Here is a 21127-nt window from a genome sequence, read left to right as displayed (position 1 = left end):
CAACCAAAAAAATGAGTTCGCGTGTCACCTTTGACACGCGTGCCATAGGTTCGCCATCACTGCTCTAACCAGTCAGGGCCAATAAGTTAATGAACTACCTGGTTGGGCAGCTCAGTTGGTTAGAGCGTCATTCCAATACCCCAAGGTTGGGGGTGCCCACTCAGGGCACATACAAGAATAAATGAGTGAATGCATAAATAAGTGGAATGAATAGATGTTTCTCTCTCTCTCAAATCAATTTTTAAAAATAAATTAAAAAAACTAGCCCATAGTAAGCGTTATGCTGTATTTCTTTTTCCACCCAGACCCTCAGGTTAGTCATCAATACATACTGAAGAAATATGAGCAAAAATTAGAAAGTGTTGCTTTTCAAAAGCCAGACAAGAAACTCCTTTTCAACATTTCACATTGTTTATTAATGCAGTATACATTAGACCCGAACTCTGCAGTTTCTAAGACTGTCATGTTTCATCTTTCAGATTCTTCTGCACTTTCAGGTTATGTCTACAGAGGTACCCTTAAGTAGATGAACCACATTTTCTATAATTGTTGAAAATATACTACAGAGTGAAATGGTTTAAATATAATTTAGGCACATATTGATTATGAAAATAGATATCTCTCAATACAATACTTCTCTGTCTTGGTAAAAATAATAAAGCAAAGAAAATAATTCATTTCTGAAGTTGCTTTCCTTTACCTGTTAAGGCCTGATTTCCTCCCACTATGTGTATATCCTTTATTGTAAGGAAAGCTTTGCATATGTATATATAGAAGAATAAGCTACGTAAATATTCAAGACATGTCATCCTCCCAAAGGATACAAAGTGGGTTTTAATAATTCATTGCCTCAACTGATGAGTCTGGAGAATTCAGAATCCATTTGGATACAGCACTATTCCTGCTCTTGGGGCAGATGTAAGGACACCGTTTACTGGTGAGGAAGTACAGGCCCCGTCTCTGCTGCTGCAGAGAGATAATGACTCAAGAAAACGAGGCTAAAATTATTAAAACAAAACCAAATGAGAAAATATAAGTTAAAGAACCACAGGTGCTGACTGACTGGTATTACATTTTGGACCAGCCAAATGTTTTTAAGTTTTTTTGGTGGCTATAATCAAACAGTCAGTTTAAAATCCCTCATTCTCCACGGTATTTTTTTTAGCTGCAATTCTAGCTATCTAAAAGATGACTTTGCAATACCCATTCATATTTTACAGCGTTTGATTGCAGTGGATTGAGACTTAGTATCTAGTTCTAAGCTGGCCCTGTTTAAACTATTTGGCCACTGAATTAAGTATTAGTAACACACTTTGGTTTTTTGGTTTTGAAGTATCTTTCTATGCTTGTTTTGACTGTACAGGAGGAAACTAGGCTGGTAGTGTAAATAAAAGATTGCCTGGTCTGCATTGAGTGGAACTTGCTTAGAATGAAATTCTGAAGAGTGCTCCTTTAAAAGTTGTTCCTATAGGTTGTTACTACAGAGTTCCACTGTGACTTCAGCTGACAATGATGTACAATGATGTCTTTCTTTCAACTCTTGTCTCACCCAGTAGAACGGAGGATTTCTTTAATTCAGCTACTATTTTGTTCTAAAAAAATAACCATTATTAAAATGAACCTTAAAAGAGAGCCTTTGGGAGTCTGATCTCACCATATTCACACGGTGTGACAGGTAAAGGGAGGCAGTCCTAGAGCTTTTTATAACCTGAACAGCCTCTTGCAATTTTCATAAAGTTTAACAATTTAAATATCCATATGCATCTAGAGACTCAATAAATAAAATTTCATAGGTTGTGCTTCTCATAAATGAAAATCCTCAAATGCATTTCAAACCAAGATGGTAATTCCGCATCATGCCTATCTAAAGCAAATATGATAGAAAGCATTTCCGGTCATAAAGCCAGGCGAACCCCCCACTCCACTCTAAAGGCAGCAATCTAACCTAGCCTCCCTACAGCTGGTAAATGAGTGCTTCTCTGGTGATACCAGAATGTGGGGAAAAGCCACTTTTCCCTTATGCACCACTGAGAACAAGCATAATCCTCTAAATGGTTTTGTCTTTTTAATTTCCTTACAGTGTTATGTCTTCTACACAACTGAGTGGAGAAATAAAAGTGATAATGAAAACATTTTCATTTTGAGCATCTTCCTCCAGCCCTAAATTCTCATCTGACACTTTGTGACATATGGAGTGGTGTCAGCATCTCTTCAAATATAGCTCCCTTAACGTTGGAACCTCTCAGGTTGGCTTCTTGAAGGTCACACCCAGACAAGTCGCAGTTCTGTAAGACAAAAACAGTAACTGTGTAACTAATACAGAGATTTAAGGTTTTATCTGTTCCTTCCCCAAAATGATTCCTAGGCATGTTAGGAAAAGGTTGCTATACAATAAAACTTGGTTATTTCTGGAAAATTGCGGTTTTAAAAGTCAGATGTTCTGCCGAGACCGGTTTGGCTCAGTGGATGGAGCGTCGGCCTGCGGACTGGAGGGTCCCAGGTTCGATTCCAGTCAAGGGCATGTACCTGGGTTGCGGGCACATCCCCAGTGGGAGATGTGCAGGAGGTAGCTGATCGATGTGTCTCGCTCATCGATGTTTCTAACTCTCTATCTCTCTCCCTTCCTCTCTGTAAAAAATCAATAAAATATATTTTAAAAAAAAAAGTCAGATGTTCTGATATTTCCATTTTTCCTCTCTAGTTGATGCTCTGGCTGACCGCCCCGCCCCCCCCCCCCCCCCCCGCCTTCCCCCAGATGTTAACACAGAAATGTCCCTTGTGATCATGTATTTTATAATCAATCATTTAAAATCATTTAAAATTGGACTCAAATTTAGTAAATATTATCTAAACAATTTTACCACAATCTAAGAACAACAACAATGAAAGGGGGTGGGAGGAGAATTGAGACACTATTTTGAAAAATCTGAGAGAAACAGATTTTACTTAATAATTAAATTCCATTCCTCAACCCTAATATTTTTATAGCAAGGAACTGCCTTTTTTAACCCCCAAATTATGTGCACAATTCAATTAGTTTTAATAAACCTATACAACAGTGTAACTACCACCATCATTGCAAACTGTTTTTAAATTTCTCTTGCGATTATAGTGTGACAGATGAGACAAGAGATTCTGAAATAGTCCCTGGGGACGGTGGGGACCATAGTTAGAGAAGGGTGACGGCACATCTCCTTTTAGGTTAGAATGTCAGCTGCTACCCCCCAGGAGTCAACCCTCAGCTGTAGGCTGGCACTTTTGCCTTTAAGTTTAATAGGATCTGCTATTTTGCTGCTTAGTATTAAGAGAACAAGGCAAAACATTTTAAAAAAATCAACAGCAAATTTTGATGTACTGTTCTCTACAATCCAATCTATGCCAGATTTTCTTGTTTAAGGCTGTGCTGTCTAATATGATGGCACCAGCCAAATGTGCCCCTTTACATTGAAATGAATTAAAATTAAATAAACTTAAGAATTCATTTCCCACTTACACTACCCACATTTGCAGTGTTCAACAGCCATGTGGGCTGATGGCTGCTGTACCGAACAGACACAGAGCATGCCCAGCACTGCAGGAATGCTACTGGACAGCGCCAAGGCAGGCTTATCTACAGCTACTGAGCCAGCTGGCAAAACTGGCAAATCAAGACAAAATATAGAAAACAGTGCTCAGGAGAAAGCTGAATTAAAATCTCACGCTGAGAATTAAAAAGAATATGATGCCAATTTAGAATAGGCTTTCCCCAACCTGATTTCAAACCTGGATATCGTTTAAATTTCTCAAGTAGTTCAAGGAATAATCTGGCCCCATTTAATTGTTTGGAATTGAAACAAGAAAAACGATAAATCAGGTCAATAAAGCACCCATCAAACTTATCTACATGAGAAAACTCAAGGAAAAGCGAGAAATGAAATGAACTTAGAATGTCAAATGAATCTTCCCATGTGAAACTGGCTCTCTGACTTAGGAACTGATTGTGCTCTGGAATTCAGGTTTGTTTTAATAAGCACTTGAAAGGAAAACATCCCTCCAGCCGTTCTGGCATGTTACCCCAAAGTTCTTACCAGCCAATTACTTTATTGATTGGTTGATGTTAGAGAGAGAGAGGAAGGGGGAGGGGGAGAAAGGGAGAGAAGAGAGAGAGAGAGAGAGAGAGAGAGAGAGAGAGAGAGAGAGAGAGAGAGAGAAGCATTGACTTGTTGTTCCACTTATTCATGCATTCATTGGTTGATTCTTATATGTGCCCTGGGAATCAAACCTGCAACCCTGGTGTATCGAATGCTCTAACCAACTGAGGTACCCCACCAGGGCCAGGCAACTACTTTACGATTCCAATAAATTTTGTATGAGGTACTCAGTGATTTTAGATTAACAAAAAATTTTTTCCCCCAATCCTCACCTGAGGATATTCTTACTGATTTTTAGAGAGAAAGGAAGGGGGAGACAAAGAGAGAGAGAGAGAGAAACATCAACATGAGAGAGAAATATCGATGGTTGACTCCCTTAAGTGTCTGAATGGGAATCGAACCTACAACCTAGGAATGTGGTATGTGCCCAGACTGGGAATGTAATATGCAACCTTTTAGTGTATGGGAGGAAGCTCCAAGCAGCTGAGCCACCTGGCCAATGCTAACAGAAACTCTTTAAAATTGGTGACTCACCTCTAAATCAGTTCCTGCCAGAGTTGCTCCTCTGAGGTTACAATTCTTCAACTTTGCATTTTTTAAGGTAGCAACTCTCAGGTTAATGCCTGTCATTTGACTTCCTTCCATATCCACACCTTTTAGATTAGCACCTAGAGTGAACATATTTGGGGATTAGTTGAACTTGAAAATATTTATAGTCGCCCACCTTCAATGAAACCACTTTAAGACTTAAATGGAAAAGAATGATGACAAGGCCCTCTAACTTTTGAAAATGATTCTGAACTATAAATCTCAGTGCCTCAATCAACTTACATATATAGAGTTCACTGTTAATGATGTGTTAGCTCATACTATGACTTAAGAATGTTTTAGTCTATATTTTTGAGGGAGTAATTCAATTCGGTCTTAGGATAATTAGCACTTTTATAATATGTCTCCATAAGTTTCTGACAAGGGAGAAAAGTATTATGCCTTCTAAATACACAAGTAAACAAAGTGACCAGTGCACAGATACAAGAGAGCAATAAGAAATTCATAAACAAAAAATTAAATTTAAAAATGACAGAAAGTGCCTGGCTTTGTGCAAACTGAAATTCTTAATTTTGGTCAGCATAAGAATATGCTGCTCTGTTTGAAAGTTTAAGGTGTTGATATGTAATTCTCCGACTGAGGCCTTATTAAATGTCAGAGAATGGATCTCCCAGAGTTCTCAATGTTGGTTAGCCTACGACTCAGACCAAGATATGACTGATTCCTGTGCAAATTCTCCAAGCACGGTGACAGAGGAAATCTACCCAGCTATGGTTATGATTTACCTGTAACAATTACTTTGCTGGGCTTTTTACTTAATGGTATGTTTTCCCCGTAGAAAAGGTAATTATAGACAGAATCTCACCTTCTAAATTGGCTTTAATACCAGAAGGATCTTCAAAATTACACAGTTTCAGGGATGCACCTTCTGCATTAGAACAGAGCATCTTGACTCCCTGGAGATTTGCACACTGGCAAAGAAAAGATTAAGATTCAGAATTTTGTTTGGAAAAGAAAAAATTGGGTCAAACAGTTGTTAAACAAAAAATGTTTAACTTCCATGGCTTAAAGTCTTTTTATTTTATTATTATAATTTTTATTGATTTAAAGAGAGTAAGGGAGAGAGAGAGAGAAAAAAAACCATCGATGTGAGAGAGAAACATCAAATCGGTGACCCTGCACATGGCAACCAGGGATCAAACCCACCACCTCCTAGTGAATAAGATGACATTCTCACCAATTAAGTCACACTGGCCAGGGCCTGAAAGTCTTTTTTTTTTTTTTAAAGGTATATTAGGCCATTACTAAAAAAACCCAAACAAACAAAAACCAAACCAAACCAAAACAAAACAAAACCCCAAGAGACTAATCTTGGGGCATAGAGTCTAAACCACTATCAGCAAGGTTACGTAGGAAAGATAGGAATGTCCAATGTCCTGGAGATTTGCAAGTCTTTTTATTTATTTTTAAAATTTATTTTTTATATATATTTTTATTGATTTCAGAGAGGAAAGGAGAGATAGAAACATCAATGATGAGAGAGAATCATTGATTGGCTGTTTCTTGCACGCCACCTACTGGAGATCAAGCCTGCAATCCGGGCATGTGCCCTTGACAGGAATGGAACCCGGGACCCCTCAGTCCACAGGCTGATGCTCTATCCATTGAGCCAAATCGGCTAGGGCTTGCAAGTGTTTTTATACATCAAGTAAGGGGAGGAGGGCAGGGGAGCAAGGAAGGGGGATATAAGCCTTTCTGAAAGGATTTACATTAGCAACAGACAAAGGGGGTGGGAGGAGGTGAAGCAGGGCTAGTTCTGGGATAGGCAGCAGAGTGGAAAAAAAAAGTCTGCTCCTATAGATTAGCAGTGGGCAGATTAGAAAGTTCATGTGTAAATAAACGGGAGGCCACTGGGGGTTCTATGGTGCCTGGCTATTCTCTCTTTTGGATAATCTCAGAAATAGCCACTGGAGATTAATCTTAAATTCTAACGGATATACAGGAATGTAAGCAGTCTTTCATCAGAGCTATTAATAGCTATCGACAGGCTAATTGCTCTGTCTCTTTCTCTCACTCTCCAGTCACTATGATTTTAATTTAAAATGTCTCAAAATTTTTATCTTGTCACAGTAAAAGAAAAAATAGAAAAAGGGGAAGAAAAACTCACTTTATACTAACAATTATTTTCTGTTCACAATAAAGATTTTTCTAATTGAAATCAATACAAACTGAAAACTGTGTTAAAAATGATTAACAAAAGTCAAGTTAACAACAGCATGGCCACCTTCCATGAAACTTAAGAGTTTAGATGAAGTTGGGGAGTAAGAACTCTGATATACCTATTTCTATTTTTATAAACAGCCCTGGGAATGACAAATGACAGTAAAAATGTATGGATAAGGAAAGCATAAACTTATTAGGGGTATGGATTTTTCTCTTCCTTATTACAGTAGCAATTAATCAATGATATTCTAGATGTTCAATCATGCTATTACTAATTTCATTTCAAAGGTCAGAATACTAAAATCAGTAACAAGTTGTAAATTGGGTCTTTTTTAACCAACCTTGCTACACAACATTGCCAAGCATAAGCACTCAAAGCGTAGTGTAAAATACAGAGTAAAAAGCTAGAAAATGGATGTTAGAATTTTAAGTTATGTCAATTTATTTAAAAGGATTCAGTGCCATCAGATCTGAACTTTGACAACTACTAGATAAGTTAGTCAGCTGTTTATAAGGGTGACATTAACATTAGACCTTTACAAAATTATGACCATCAAAGTAGAATTTTAAAGTTTTTAAAATTGGTTAAGGAAAACGGGAGACATCTGTAATACTGTCAACAATAAAATACATAAATATATTTACTAAGGTACTATGTCAATGATAATTGTAGTTGTTATAGGTAGAACAGTGAAGAAATCTAAAACCCTAAGACTGATCAAGTTATGTTATAGCCATTCCTAACAAGAAAAATCCTAGTTTCATAAGTGCAATTTTATTTACCCTATAGTCAGTTCTAGTGAAAGTATAAGCTAGAGATTACTTAAAACCACAGATAATTGATAAATGTACGCACATTCTCATCTACACCTACACATTAACACAAGGTAATACAGAGCTCAAACTGAATGATAATATAATGAGCACCTAGAAGGGCCAAAATAACTAAAGCATAGTGGATTTTTTGGTACTTAAAAATATAACAAGACAGGAAGCTGATACCTGAAAATAAATGTGTCTGGTTCTCTATGTAATGTTCCCAGGTAAAACAGACTGTAAATAGTATCAAAAACTCCCAAGGTAACTATGTAAGTATTGTTCCATACTCAAGCTGTACTATGAAATCTCACAAAGAAACAAATACATAAGAAATTCAGTGAAGTTTTCTGTCTTCAACCACAGAAAGTATTTCACCCTCTGTTCATCAAATGGTAAAGCAAGTCACCAACACAGGTACTTAGGTGCTATGTAAACCAGCACTTCATCTGTAAGAGTTGTACTGCCTTACTACAGCAAGGGGCAATGGCTTTTGAGTAAAGAAGTTAGGTTATTACAATTGTTTTTAAAAGTATGAAAATGGTATTAAATTATGTTTTTAAAATGGTCCTTAACTATAAGAGAGATAAATATTTAGAGGTGAAATAATGAATTGCTTTAAAATAATCTGTGGACAGGATATATGCAGGAGGTTCAAGATGGTGGCGAAGTAGGTGGATCTTGCTCACAACGCCTCCCAGAACCAAACTTGAAGTTAATGCAAAATTGGGGAACATTCACCCTGAATTACTAACTGGAGACTATCTGAAGAGGAAACTTTTAATCAAGGACCACAGAAGCCACATCAAGATTGCACCTGCCCAACAGCTTGCATAACATGGTCCAAGTTGAGCCTCAAGGTCAGCCAGCCTGAGTTGATCCCATCCATGAATGGGCCAACAGCAATCAAGACCCAATTACAATAGGAGGGCCCACATAACTCACACCAGGGCATTGCTAGAGCATGCAGCACAGGGTATCAAGTAGACTGTGCCACTGAGTCCCAAAGGACACCTACTAAGTAAGGCCACTCCACGAAGACTGAAAATCACAGCAGATCTACATAATACATAGAAACAAACAATATGAGATAGCCAAAATGGGGAAACAAAGAAACAGAACCCAAATGAAAAGAACAGGAGAAAACTACAGAAAAAGAGCTAAATGAAATGGAGGTAAGTATTTTATGAGACATAGAGTACAAAGTAACGGTTATAAGGATGCTCAAGGAACTTAGTAAGAACTACAAGGAACTTAGTGGGAATTACAAGACATGAAACAAGGAATACAAACCATGAATATAAACCAGTTAGATATGAAGAATAGCATATATGACATCGAGAATATACTGGGAGGAATCAAAAGTAGATTGAATGAGGCAGAAGATCGAATCAGTGATTTAGAAGACAAGGTAGAAAAAACATACACAATTAGAGCAGAAAAAGGCAAAACGATTTAAAAAGCAGGAGGATAGTTTAAGAGAACTTTGGAACAACATAAAAGGTAACAACATCCACATCATAGGGGTACCAGGAGGAGAAGAAAGTGAGCAAGGAACAGAGAACCTATTTAAAGAAATAATGACAGAAAACTTTCCTAACCTGGTTAACGAAAAAGTCACACAAGTTCAGGAAGCACAGAGAGTTCCAATCAAGATGAACCCAAGGAGACTCACTCCAAGAGACATCATAATCAAAATGACAAACATTAAAGACAAAGAAAGAATCTCAAAGGCAGCAAGACAGAGACAGAAAGTTACCTATCAGGACGTACCCATTAGACTGTAAGGTGATTTCTCAACAGAAACACTTCAGGCCAAAGGGATTGTCATGAAGCATTCAAAGTAATGAAAAGCACTTGAAATCAAGACTACTCTATCCAACAAGGCTATCATTTAAAATTGAAGGCAAATAAAGAGCTTCCCAGACCCCCGCCCCTCCCCCCCCAAAAAAAAGAATAAAGGAGTACATTACCACCAATCCAGCATTGAAAAAAATGTTAAAGGGAGTTAAGAAGAAAAAGAAATACAGAGAATAATATAGGTAAAAAGAAAAAAAAATGGCAATGATTAAGTACCTGTCAATAATAACCTAGGGAGAACCAAGATGGCGGCATGGGTAAATGCCTGTACTTGCAGCCTCTCACAACCACATCAAAATTACAACTAAAATACAGAACAATCCATCATTCAGAACCACCTGAAAGCTGGCTGAATGGAAGTACTACAACTAGAGAAGTAAAGAAATAAGTACATTGAGACTGATAGGAGGGGCAGAGGCATGGACTGGGCTGGTCCGACATCCATGTGTGCCATTTTATTAACTGGGAGGGAGATCATCTCTGTGGAGGCTGCCCGTGATGAGCAAGGGGTCCCAGCTCCACACCAGCTCCCCAGCCCAAGGGTCCAGTGAAGTTCCCACAACTAGGGGCTGTAAAATGAGTGGGTATTGTGGCTGACTGACAAAGAGGCTGTTGGAGACCCAGGTGTTGCATTTAAAGGGCTGATGCACAAAGTTACTCAGACTTCCAGCAACGGTGGCTTTTGGAAAGCCAGACACATATGGGGAGAAACTAGATTGTTTGGCATCAGGGCAGGAACTCGGGGGTGACTTTCTCCCACACAGGGGAGCTCACAGGGGTCATTATTCCTGTGCTGGGACCTCCTTTGTTGCAGGGCTGACTGGCAGCCATAGCTGAGTCTCCATCAGCCTGGAGCACACTGTTTGCTCCACCCTGCAAAAAAATCCCCTGGGGATTCCTTAAGACTCCACCCCATCCAATTTGAAGCCCCATCCAAGCTATTTGCAGCAGCTTTTCCATATGAATGACTTATCCTGGCTCAGGTTTCAGACTTTGCTAAAATCTCTCAAATAAGCTGCAGCTGGTGACAACATGCCACAAACCTATCAATAAAAGGCCCAAGATCCAGCACTAGCACCACCTTCCCTTGCTTCACAGCTGGGGCTTGCCTAGGCACTTCCAAGCCCAATACAAATAGAAAAATAGCAGCCATGTGCAGATCCTTCTATAGCTCCTACAGGGTGGCCCCAGGCAGTGGTTGACTTTACACCTCCCTGGAGGCACTAGAGCCAGTGCACTCAGTGGACAGCTTTAGATCATAGCAGATTACAACTCTACATATCTCCAAGTGACACACTCAAGAGGAATACTCAATGAGCACCAAAGCCCCACTGAAGCAAGTCCTGCTCCATAGGGGTGTTTCCTGCACAGCAGCTCTCCCACTGTAGTTGCATCTGGTCCTCAAAGCCAACTGGCCTGTAGGTCAACCCCTCCAGTGACGCCAACAGCAATTGAGGCTCAACTATACGACTGTGCACACAGACCACACAAAGGCACACCTAGAGTTTCAACCTCAGGTGACTGGGGAGGCTGAGCCACTGGTCCCTACACGACACCTACAATATAAGACCACTCTACCAATTCCAGGAAACATAGCAGCTCTTCCTAATACATAGAAACAAAGACAGGGAAGGAGCCAAAATGTGGAACCAAAAAAACATGTCACAAATAAAAGAAATGGAAGAAAGCAAACTACTGGATACAAAATTCAAAACTATGGTTAAAAGTTTACTCAAGGATCTTCATAAGACTTTCAAGGATCTTAGTGAGAATGTCAAAGACACGAAAGAGGACCAGGCAGAAATTAATCATACACCGACTGAAAAAAAGGAATAATTTATAGAAATTCATCAGTAGAAGAGAGTATTCCAAGAATCAAATAAACAATTTGGAGTATGAGAAAACAAAAAACACCCAATCAGAAGAGCAAAAAGTAAAAAGAATCCAAAAATATGAAGATAGTGTAAGGAACCTCTGGGACAACTTCAAGGGTACTAACATTTACATTATGGGGGTGCCAGAAGAAGAAGAGATAAGGCAAGATATTGAAAACCTCTTTGAAGAAATAATGACAAAAAACTTCCCTTACCTGGTGAAAGAAATAGACTTACAAATCCAGGAATCACGAAGAGTCCCAAACAAGAATAACTCAAAGAGGTTCACAACAAGACACATCATAATTAAAATGCCAAGAGTTAAAGAAAGTGAGAATCTTAAAAGCAGCAAGAGAAAAGCAGTTAGTTACCTACAAGGGAACACCCATACGACTGTCAACTGATTTCTCAACAGAAACTATGCAGGCCAGAAGGGAGTGGCAAGAAATATTCAAAGTGATGAATAGCAAGGAGCTACAACCAAGATTACTCTACCCAGCAAAGCTCTCATTTAGAATTGAGGGTTAGATAAATAGCTTCACAATCAAGGAAAAGCTAAAGGAGTTCATCACCAACAAACCAGTATTACATGAAATGTTTAAGGGAATCCTATCTAATAATAGACAAACATGGTAATTAACCATACCTCGCTACGCTTCCCATTGGCTAATCAGCAGGATATGCAAATTAACTGCCAACAAAGATGGCGGCCGGCAGCCAGGCAGCTGAAGCGAACATGAAGCTTGCTTGCTCCAGTGATGGAGGAAGCCAAGGTGCCCGCCTGCCGCAGCCCAGCTCTGAGCTCCGGAAGCAACAATGTTGCAATTATAGAAGCTAAACAAACCCAGATACCTGCTTTCAGCCAGCAACGGCCTCAGAGCTGGAGCCGGCATTCAGCTCCAGTGACAGCTATAGAAGGTATATAAATCCCAGAATAAAATAGAAAAGAAAAAAGAGTCTGGGAGCTTCAGTTACCCGCCAGCCTGAAAACGGCCCTCAGCCCCTCACCCAGGCTGGCCAGGCATCCCAGCGGGACCCCCAACCTGATCCGGATCACCCTTCAGGGGAAACCAGCCGGCCCCCACCCGTGCACCAGGCTTCTATCCTATATAGTAAAAGAGTAATATGCAAACTGACCCTAACAGCAGAAAGACTGGGAATGACTGGTCACTATGACACACACTGACCACCAGGGGGCAAATGCTCAATGCAGGAACTGCCCTCTGGTGGTCAGTGTGCTCTCACGGGGGGAGCTCTGCTCAGCCATAAGCCAGGCTGAGGGCTGCCAGTACAGCAGTGGTGGTGGGAGCCTCTCCCGCCTCCTCAGCAGCGCTAAGGATGTCTGACTGCAGCTTAGGTCTGCTCCCCGCTGGCAAATGGACATCCCCCAAGGGCTGCCGGGCTGCCAGAGGGATGTCTGATTGCCATCTTAGGCCTAATCCCCCGGGTAGCAGGCCTAAGCCAGCAAGTGGTCCCCCCGAAGGGTCCCAGACTGTGAGAGGGCACAGGCCGGGCTGAGGGACCCCCTACCCCCGAGTGCACAAATTTTTGTGCACTGGGCCTCTAGTTCTTTAATAATGATCTATCCTATCTAATAAAAGAGAAACATGGTAATTGGCGTATGACTGCTACCCTTCCCATTGGCTAAAAAGCGAGATATGCAAATTAACTGCCAGCCAAGATGGTGGCCGACAGCCAGGCAGCTTGAAACTAACATGAGGCTTGCTTGCTTCAGTGACAGAGGAAACCAACATTCCCTGCCTGCTTTGCTGGCCTCTGAGCCTGCAGTTTAAGAAACATTGTAACAAATATAGAAGCTAAACAAAACACCAGAAACCTGCTTTCAGCAAGGCCTGGATCTCAGAGCTAGAGTTATACAGTGTTTTGATTACAGAACCGAAAAAAACCAGATATCTTCTTTCAGCAGCAGAAACCTCAGAGCTAGAGCCAGAGCTAAAGCTGGCCCAGAATAAAAAAAGAAAAAGAAAAAAAGGAGCAGTTGGGAGCTTCAGTCGGCCTGAAAACAGCCCTCAGCCCCTCACCCAGACTGGCCAGGCACCCCAGTGGGGACCCCCACCCTGAAGGGTGTGTGACCAGCTGCAAATAACCATCATCTCCTCACCCAGGCTGGCCAGGCACGCCAGTGGGGACCCCCCACCCTGATCCAGGACACCCTTCAGGGCAAACCAGCCGGCCCCACCCATGCACCAGGACTCTATCCTATATAGTAAAAGGGTAATATGCCTCCCAGCACTGGGATCAGCAGAGCCGAGAGGCCTCCCGGCACCGGAATCAGCGTGACAGGGGGCAGCGCCCAAACCCCCTGATCGCCCTGCGGCTGTGTGTGTGACAGGGTGCGGCGCCTCAACCCCTTGATCAGCCATGCTCTGTGTGTGACAGGGTGCGTCGCCCCAACCCCCCCCCTCTCCCCCCCCAACGGGCCCTGCTCTGTGTGTGACGGGGTAGAGCCATAACCTCCCCATCAGCCCTGCCCTGAGTGTGAAAGTGGCGGCGCCCCAATCACCTGATCGGCCCTGCTCTGTGGGTGATAAAGGGCGGCGCCCCAACCCCCCCCCCCCCCCCACGGGCCCTGCTCTGTGTGTGATGGGGTAGAGCCATAACCTCCCCATCGGCCCTGCCCTGAGTGTGACAGTGGCGGCGCCCCAACCCCCAGATCGGCCCTGCTCTGTGGGTGATAGAGGGTGGCGCCCCAACCCCCTGTCCGCCCTGCCCTGAGTGTGACAGGGGGCGATGCCCCAACTCCCCTATAGGCCCTACTCTGTGAGTGACAGGGGGGAGCTCCTCAACCCCCCGATTGGCCCTGCTCTGTGTGTGACAGGGGGTAGCACCGCAACCTCCCCATCGACCCTGCCTTGAGTGTGACAGGGCGGTGCCCCAACACTCCAATCGGCCCTACCCTGAGCGTGACTGAGGGTGGCATCGCAACCTCCCAATCTGCCCTGCTCTGTGCATGACAGGGGAAGGCGCCCCAACTCACCAATTGGCCCTGCTCTGAGCCCGACCAGGGGCTGCACCTAGGGATTGGGCCTGCCCTCTGCCACCCGGAAGCAGGCCTAAGCCAGCAGGTCGTTATCTCCCGAGGGGTCCCAGACTGCGAGAGGGCACAGGCCGGGCTGAGGGACCCCCCTCCCCACCGAGTGCACAAATTTTTGTGCACCGGGCCTCTAGTATATATATAAAAAGCCAGCGACCGTATTGGCCATAATGACCGTAACAATCGGTCGCTATGATGCCCACTGGGGCCAGTGAACCAGCCAGATCAACCTCACGGCCAACTGCGCAGCCCCTCCCCGCTACTGGCCTGCCCCTGATCGGACTCTCCCACCCTGATCAAGAGTGGGGTTGACAGGCCAAATGCCTCCTCCTCCTCCCCCCCCCCGTTAGCCCCACCCTTGATCAGCCCACCCCACCATGATAGGCCTGCAGCCCCTCCCCCCGCCCACGAGCCCATGATCGCACCCCCTGCCCCAATAGGGGGCGGGGCTGGCCAGCCAACCTCCTGCAACCCCTCCCACTGGCCAGCTATGCCCCCTATGGGCCCCCACCACCCTGATCGGCCCACAGACCCTTCCCCTGACTAGCCCCACCCCTGATTGCCCCCCCTAACTTCAACAGGGGGCGGGGCCAGCTGGCCAATCTCCAGCTGCCCCTCCCCAGGTAGACCCCTCCCCCCATCAGGGGCAGGGCCAGCTAGCCAACCACCCATGGCTCTTCCCCCAGGCTGCTGGCCATCGGTCAACACCCCCCACCCTATTCGAGGGCGCAGCTGACTGGCCCACTGCCCACAGCCCCTCCCCATGGCCGACCCAACCCCAAATTGGCCCCCCAACCCCAATCGGGGGCAGGGCCCACTGGCCACTCACCTGCGGCCCCTCCCCTCAACCAGCTTGGCCCTGATTGGGCAGGCCGGCCGACCAACCTCCCACCATCTCCTCCTCCCAACAGGCCCAGCCCTGATCTGCCCCAATCAGGGCCGGGCTGGCAGGTCCCCACCCTTGCGCAAATTTGTGCACTGGCCCTCTAGTAATAATAATAATAATAAGAGATAAAAAATATGAAAAATAAAATGGCAACAAATACATATCTATCAACAATTGAATCTAAAAATCAAAATAATGAACAAGAAACCTAATGAACAAGATAAACTGGTGAATAAAATAGAATAGGCATGGAAACATGAAACAGACTGATGAATTTCAGAGGGAAGGGGGGTGTGGGAGGGCAAAAGAGATTAACCAAAGAGCTTACCTATGGACACAGACAGTAGGGTTGTAAAGGCCTGGGGTGGGGGAGGAACCAAGTGGAGAGGGGCAATGGGGGAAAAAGAGGGATATCTGTAATACTCTCAATAATAAAGATATTAAAAAATAATGATAACCTTAAATGTAAATGGATTAAATGCTCCAAAAAACATAGGACAGCTAAATGGATAAGAAAACATTACATATATAACATTGTCCTCAAGAGACCCACCTCATAAAAAGATTCAAACAGACTAACAGTGAAGAGATGAAAAATATATTCCATGCAAATGGAAACAAACAAAAAACAAAAAAGCTGCATTAACAATATATTATATCTGACAAAATAGATTTTAAGACAAAGGTCCCTACATAATACTAAAGGGATTGATCAGACAGGAGACCATAACACTGGTAAAAATATATACACCCAATATAGGAGCACCATAAAAAAAAACAAAAAAAAAAACTCTTGGTGATTATGAGGAAGAGAATGAAGGCAAAGCAGTCATAGTAGGGGAATTGAATAGCCCACTGTCAACGTTGGATACATCTTCCAAACAAAAAATAAACAAGGAAATAGTGACCTGAAATGACATACTAGATCATATGAATTTAACTGATATTTACAGGACATTTTATCCCGAAGCTGTAGAATATACATTCTTCTCAAGTGCACCTGGAACATTCTCAAAGATAGATCACATATTAGGACACAAAATGAGTCTTAATAAATTCAAGAAGATTGAAATCACATCAAGCATTTTCTCAGATCACAATGGCATGAAACTAGAAATCAACTACAATATAAACACTCAAAAATATTCAAACACATGGAGGCTAAATAGCATGTTATTAAACAAAGAATGGGTTACCAATGAGATCAAGAAATAAATAAAAAAACTTCCTAGAAACAAACGAAAATGAACACAAAACAAAATCTATGGGACATAGTAAAAGCAATCCTGAGAAGGATATTCACAGCATTACAGGCCTACCTCAAGAAGCAAGAAAAACCTCCAACTATCTAACCCTGCACCTAAAATAACTAGAAAAAGAATAACAAAGCCCAGAGTAATTAGAAGAAAGGAAATAATAAAGCTCAGAGCAGAAATAAATGACATAGAGGCAAAAAAAAAAAAAAAGAAAAGAAAAAAAAAAAAAGAAAGAAAAAAGAAGAAAGAAAGATCAATGAAACCAACAGCTAGTTTTTTGAAAAGATAAACAAGATTGATAAACCTGCCCTAGCCAATTTGGCTTAGTGGATAGAGCGCCGGCCTGGGACCAAAGGGTCCCGGGTTTGATTTTGGTGAAGGCTCGTACTTCAGTTGCAGGATACTCCCCGGCCTGGGCCCTGGTCAGGGTACGTGTGTTTCTCTCACATCGATATTTCTCTCTGTCTTTCCCTCTCTTCCACTCTCTCTAAAAAAATCAATGGAAAAATATCCTTGGGTGAGGATTGAAAAAAAGAAAAAGAGCCAAAACCGGTTTGGCTCAGTGGATGGAGCGTCGGCCTGCGGACTGAAAGGTCGAGGGCATGTGCCTGGGTTGCGGGCATATCCCCAGTGGGAGATGTGCAGGAGGCAGCTGATCGATGTTTCTCTCTCATCGATGTTTCTGGCTCTCTATCTCTCTCCCTTCCTCTCTGTAAAAAATCAATAAAATATATTAAAAAAAAAAAAAAAAGAAAAAGAAAAAGATTGATGGACCGTTAACCAGACTCATCAAGGAACAGAGAGAGGACAGAAATAAAATCAGAAATGAAAAAGAAGAAGTAACAACTGACATCACAGAAATACAAAGGATAGGAAGAAAATACTATGAACAACTATATGTGAACAAATTGGACAACGTGGGTGAAATGGACAAATTCCCAGAAACATACAATCTTCCAAAACGTAATCAAGAAGAATCAGAAAACAGTGAAAAGGCTGGTAACAACTAATGAAATCAAAGCAGTAATTTAAAAACTCCTAGCAAACAAAAGTCCTGGACCAGATGGCTTCACAGGCAAATTTTACCTAACATTCAAAGAAAAACCAACACTTACCCTCCTCAAGCTATTCTAAAAAGTTCAAGAGGAGGGAAAACTTCCAAAGCTTTTCATGAGGCGAGCATTACCCTAATTCCAAAGCCAGATAAAGACACTACAAAGAAAGAAAATTATAGGCCAATATCCCTGATAAACAAAAATGCTAAGATCCTCAACAAAATATTAGCAAATCAAATCCAGCAATACACTATAAAGATCATACACCATGACCAAATGGGTTTTATTCCGGGATAAAAAGGTTGGTACAATACAGTGGGGCCTTGACTTACGAGTGTCCCGACTAACGAGTTTTTCGAGATACTAGCCGTCTCTCTGCCGTTTTTTTGCTTTGAGTTGCGAGCTAAAATTCAGGTTACGAGCCAGCTTCAGATACCCCACCGCTAGTTGGCGCAGCGAACGTCACAGTGAATGCCACAACATCAGCCCAGCATCACGTGTCTCACTCGTTCACTTTAATGATTTGACATATGAGTAATCTGAGTTACGAGCTCGGTCACAGAACGAATTAAACTCGTAAGTCAAGGCCCCACTGTATTCACAAATCAATAAATGTGACATATAACATAAACAAAATGAACGATAAAAATCATATGATTATATTAATAGATGCAAAAAATGCATTAGATAAAATCCAGTACCCATATATGATAAAACTCTCAACAAGGTGGGAACAGAGGGATCATACCTCAAAGTAAGAAAGGCATATATGACAAATCTATAGCCAACATCAGACTCAGTGGGAAAAAACTAAAAGCATTTCCCTTAAGATCAGGAACAATACAGGGAGGTCCCCTTTCACCACTCTATTCAACATAGTACTGGAAATTCTAGTCTCAGTGATCAGACCTGAGGAAGAAATAAAAGGCATCCAAATTGGAAAGGAGGCAGTAAAGCTCCATTATTCGCAGATGACATGGTATTGTACACAGAAAACTCTAAAGACTCCACCAAAAAACTACTAGATTTAATATATGAATTCGGGAAGGTAGCAGGTTACAAAATTAACACCCAGAAATCTATGGCATTTTTATACACCAATAATGAGTTCTCAGAAAGAGAAACTACACAAACAATCCCATTTACCATTGCAACAAAAAAAATAAGATACTTAGGAATAAACTTAACCAAGGAGGTAAAAGACTTGTACTCAGAAAACTACAGAACATTAAAAAAGAGGCAGAGGAAGATATAAACAAGAGGAAGCCTGTACTGTGGTTCATGGGTTGGAAGAATTAACATCCTGCTTTTGAGTCTACTTCCAAAATTATAAAATTTGAGACACATTTATTCAATGACTACAAAAAGCAAGTACTATATTAGGTGCTGTTAATTCAAAAGACATATAGACATATGCAGACATGGGTTTTGGTATTAAGAAACTTAAAAGCTAGAAGTTATTAAATTTCACTATTGGTTCTACATGTATTATCTAACCTCAAATTAACACAGGTAATTTTTCTATACATACATGCATATATACATATGTGCGCACACACAAATCTTCACGTACCTACATGTAAACACATATACAAACATATATAGAAAGAGAGAGCCAAAGTTACAAAACCAACCCATTTCACTTTCAAAGCCTTCAGTTTTATCAGTGTTTAAGTAAATGTTTCAGTAAGAGACAGATGTAATTTCTGCTTTTTGAGCATGCTCAATAGACTAACAATTTAATTTTCTCTTGTAACCAAAAATGATTCTTACGTCAAGCACTGATCCAGAGAGATCAGCTCGTTCCAGATTTGCACAGCAGAGATTAGCATGTGCAAGATTGCAGCGGCTTAAATTGGCCATCTTGAAGTTAATGTATCGAAGGTCCAAACGAGAAAGATCAGCACCACTAAAGTTTAAACCCTGAAATTAAAAAACACAAATTGTCACCATATTGAAACCATTTGTTGCATTACATTTAATTACTATACCTAACCACCAAGTTTTTTTAGAAGCAATTGGTGGTTCAGTCATTTGGAATTTATTACAAAACACGATCAAATGGAAGTTAAGATATATAAAATCAGTGTCCTGACTGGGTTCTAGTAAAAGAAACTGTTTACAATTAACAATAGAATGCAGTCTGGCTATACCACATTTATGTGCAGACTTTTCTAAAGAGAGATCTCTGTTAGCCACTACCTGCTGACTAGTATTATTTTTGTTAAATCTAATTATATTTAAACTAGAGGCCTGGTGCATGGATTCATGCACCGGTGGGGTCCCTCAGCCTGGCCTGCACCCTCTCGTAATCCGGGACCCCTTGGGGGATGTCGTAATGCCAGTTTCTGCCTGGCCTGCAGGGATTGGGCAGAAACCAGCAGTTCGACATCCTAAGGGATGTAGTAGTACGTGAAGCAGCAGGCAGCCAGGGCGGAGCTCAAGCCGCACTGCTCCTGCTCATCCTAGCCCCATTGTGCCTGCTGCTGCTGCTCAGTAGTGTTGCTGTGGAGAGGGGAGAGGCTTGCACTGCTGCAGCAGTGCTCACCAGCCATGAGCCCAGTGTCTGGCACCTGCACTGAGTGCCATAGTGGCCAGTCAAATGGTTGAGCAGTTGAACGGTCAACCGATGGCTTAGGGTTTTATATATATAGATAATTTTTTAATTAAACAATTCAAGATAGTTTCTTTTTGAAAAGCAAATATTGTGGTTTTAAAAAACTTTAATGCTATAAACATAAATGTAAAAGTATCTGCCACTGACTAGTCATGCATAACTGTACAAACAATTGTTTTATTTTAATTGCTGAAATTTCTATGCACTACTCACAGACTTCTATGTGAAATATAACTGGAATAACTGGACAATAAAAGAAGCTATTACATATCTCTTTTTTTGCTAACCATTTTGGGATTATATCAATGCTATGGCCCATAATTAGATTATATCTTGCATGACAAAAGAAAATGAAGCAAAAAAAAAATCCTACAAGAATGTAAAACATTACTCACAGATTTGCTGACATTACTTATGTAAATGTCTGTTTTAATTACCTGGCAACGCAATTCTGATTTGGTTGGAGTGGCTAGCAGAAATCGGACAAATTCCTTTCGCGATATTGGTGAATGATCCTCTGGTGGTTGAGAATTCTTGAAAAGAGATATTAAGAAATTACTAAAGCATTTTGGGAGATAGACACCACAAATGTAGTATTGGCTAGTGTAGCCTTACCTTTATTGCCACTTCTAGGTGTTCAATCAATGAGTCAATACCAAAAAATCTGGCTTCTTCCAACACCCCTATGATAATAAAAACGATGTGACTTTTACAGAAAACTTCATTTTAATATTTATATAATTCTTTATGTAAAATTCTCACAAAAGAAGTGAAATTCAAAAGGCAGGTTATCAATCAATATTGAA

General features: G+C 41.6%; 1 protein-coding gene across 1 annotated transcript in view; it reads right to left on the bottom strand.

Annotated features, from left to right (window-relative positions):
* Positions 1-392: 392 nt before the first annotated feature.
* Positions 393-21127, bottom strand: part of KCTD9 (potassium channel tetramerization domain containing 9) — a 48842-nt gene continuing 28107 nt past the window's right edge. Inside the window, exons 7-12 of the mRNA XM_059695953.1 lie at positions 20937-21004; positions 20759-20854; positions 19478-19627; positions 5545-5650; positions 4665-4798; positions 393-2285 (exon numbers count right to left, since the gene is read on the bottom strand). Coding sequence (XP_059551936.1) covers positions 2169-2285; positions 4665-4798; positions 5545-5650; positions 19478-19627; positions 20759-20854; positions 20937-21004 — 671 coding nt within the window. The 3' untranslated portion in view covers positions 393-2168. The remainder of the gene's footprint in view (positions 2286-4664; positions 4799-5544; positions 5651-19477; positions 19628-20758; positions 20855-20936; positions 21005-21127) is intronic.

This window comes from Myotis daubentonii, chromosome 5, assembly GCF_963259705.1.
Source record: "Myotis daubentonii chromosome 5, mMyoDau2.1, whole genome shotgun sequence".
Classification (NCBI taxonomy): domain Eukaryota; kingdom Metazoa; phylum Chordata; class Mammalia; order Chiroptera; family Vespertilionidae; genus Myotis; species Myotis daubentonii.
Note: the sequence above shows the minus strand (reverse complement) of the source record. Positions and strands in the feature narration are given on the sequence as shown.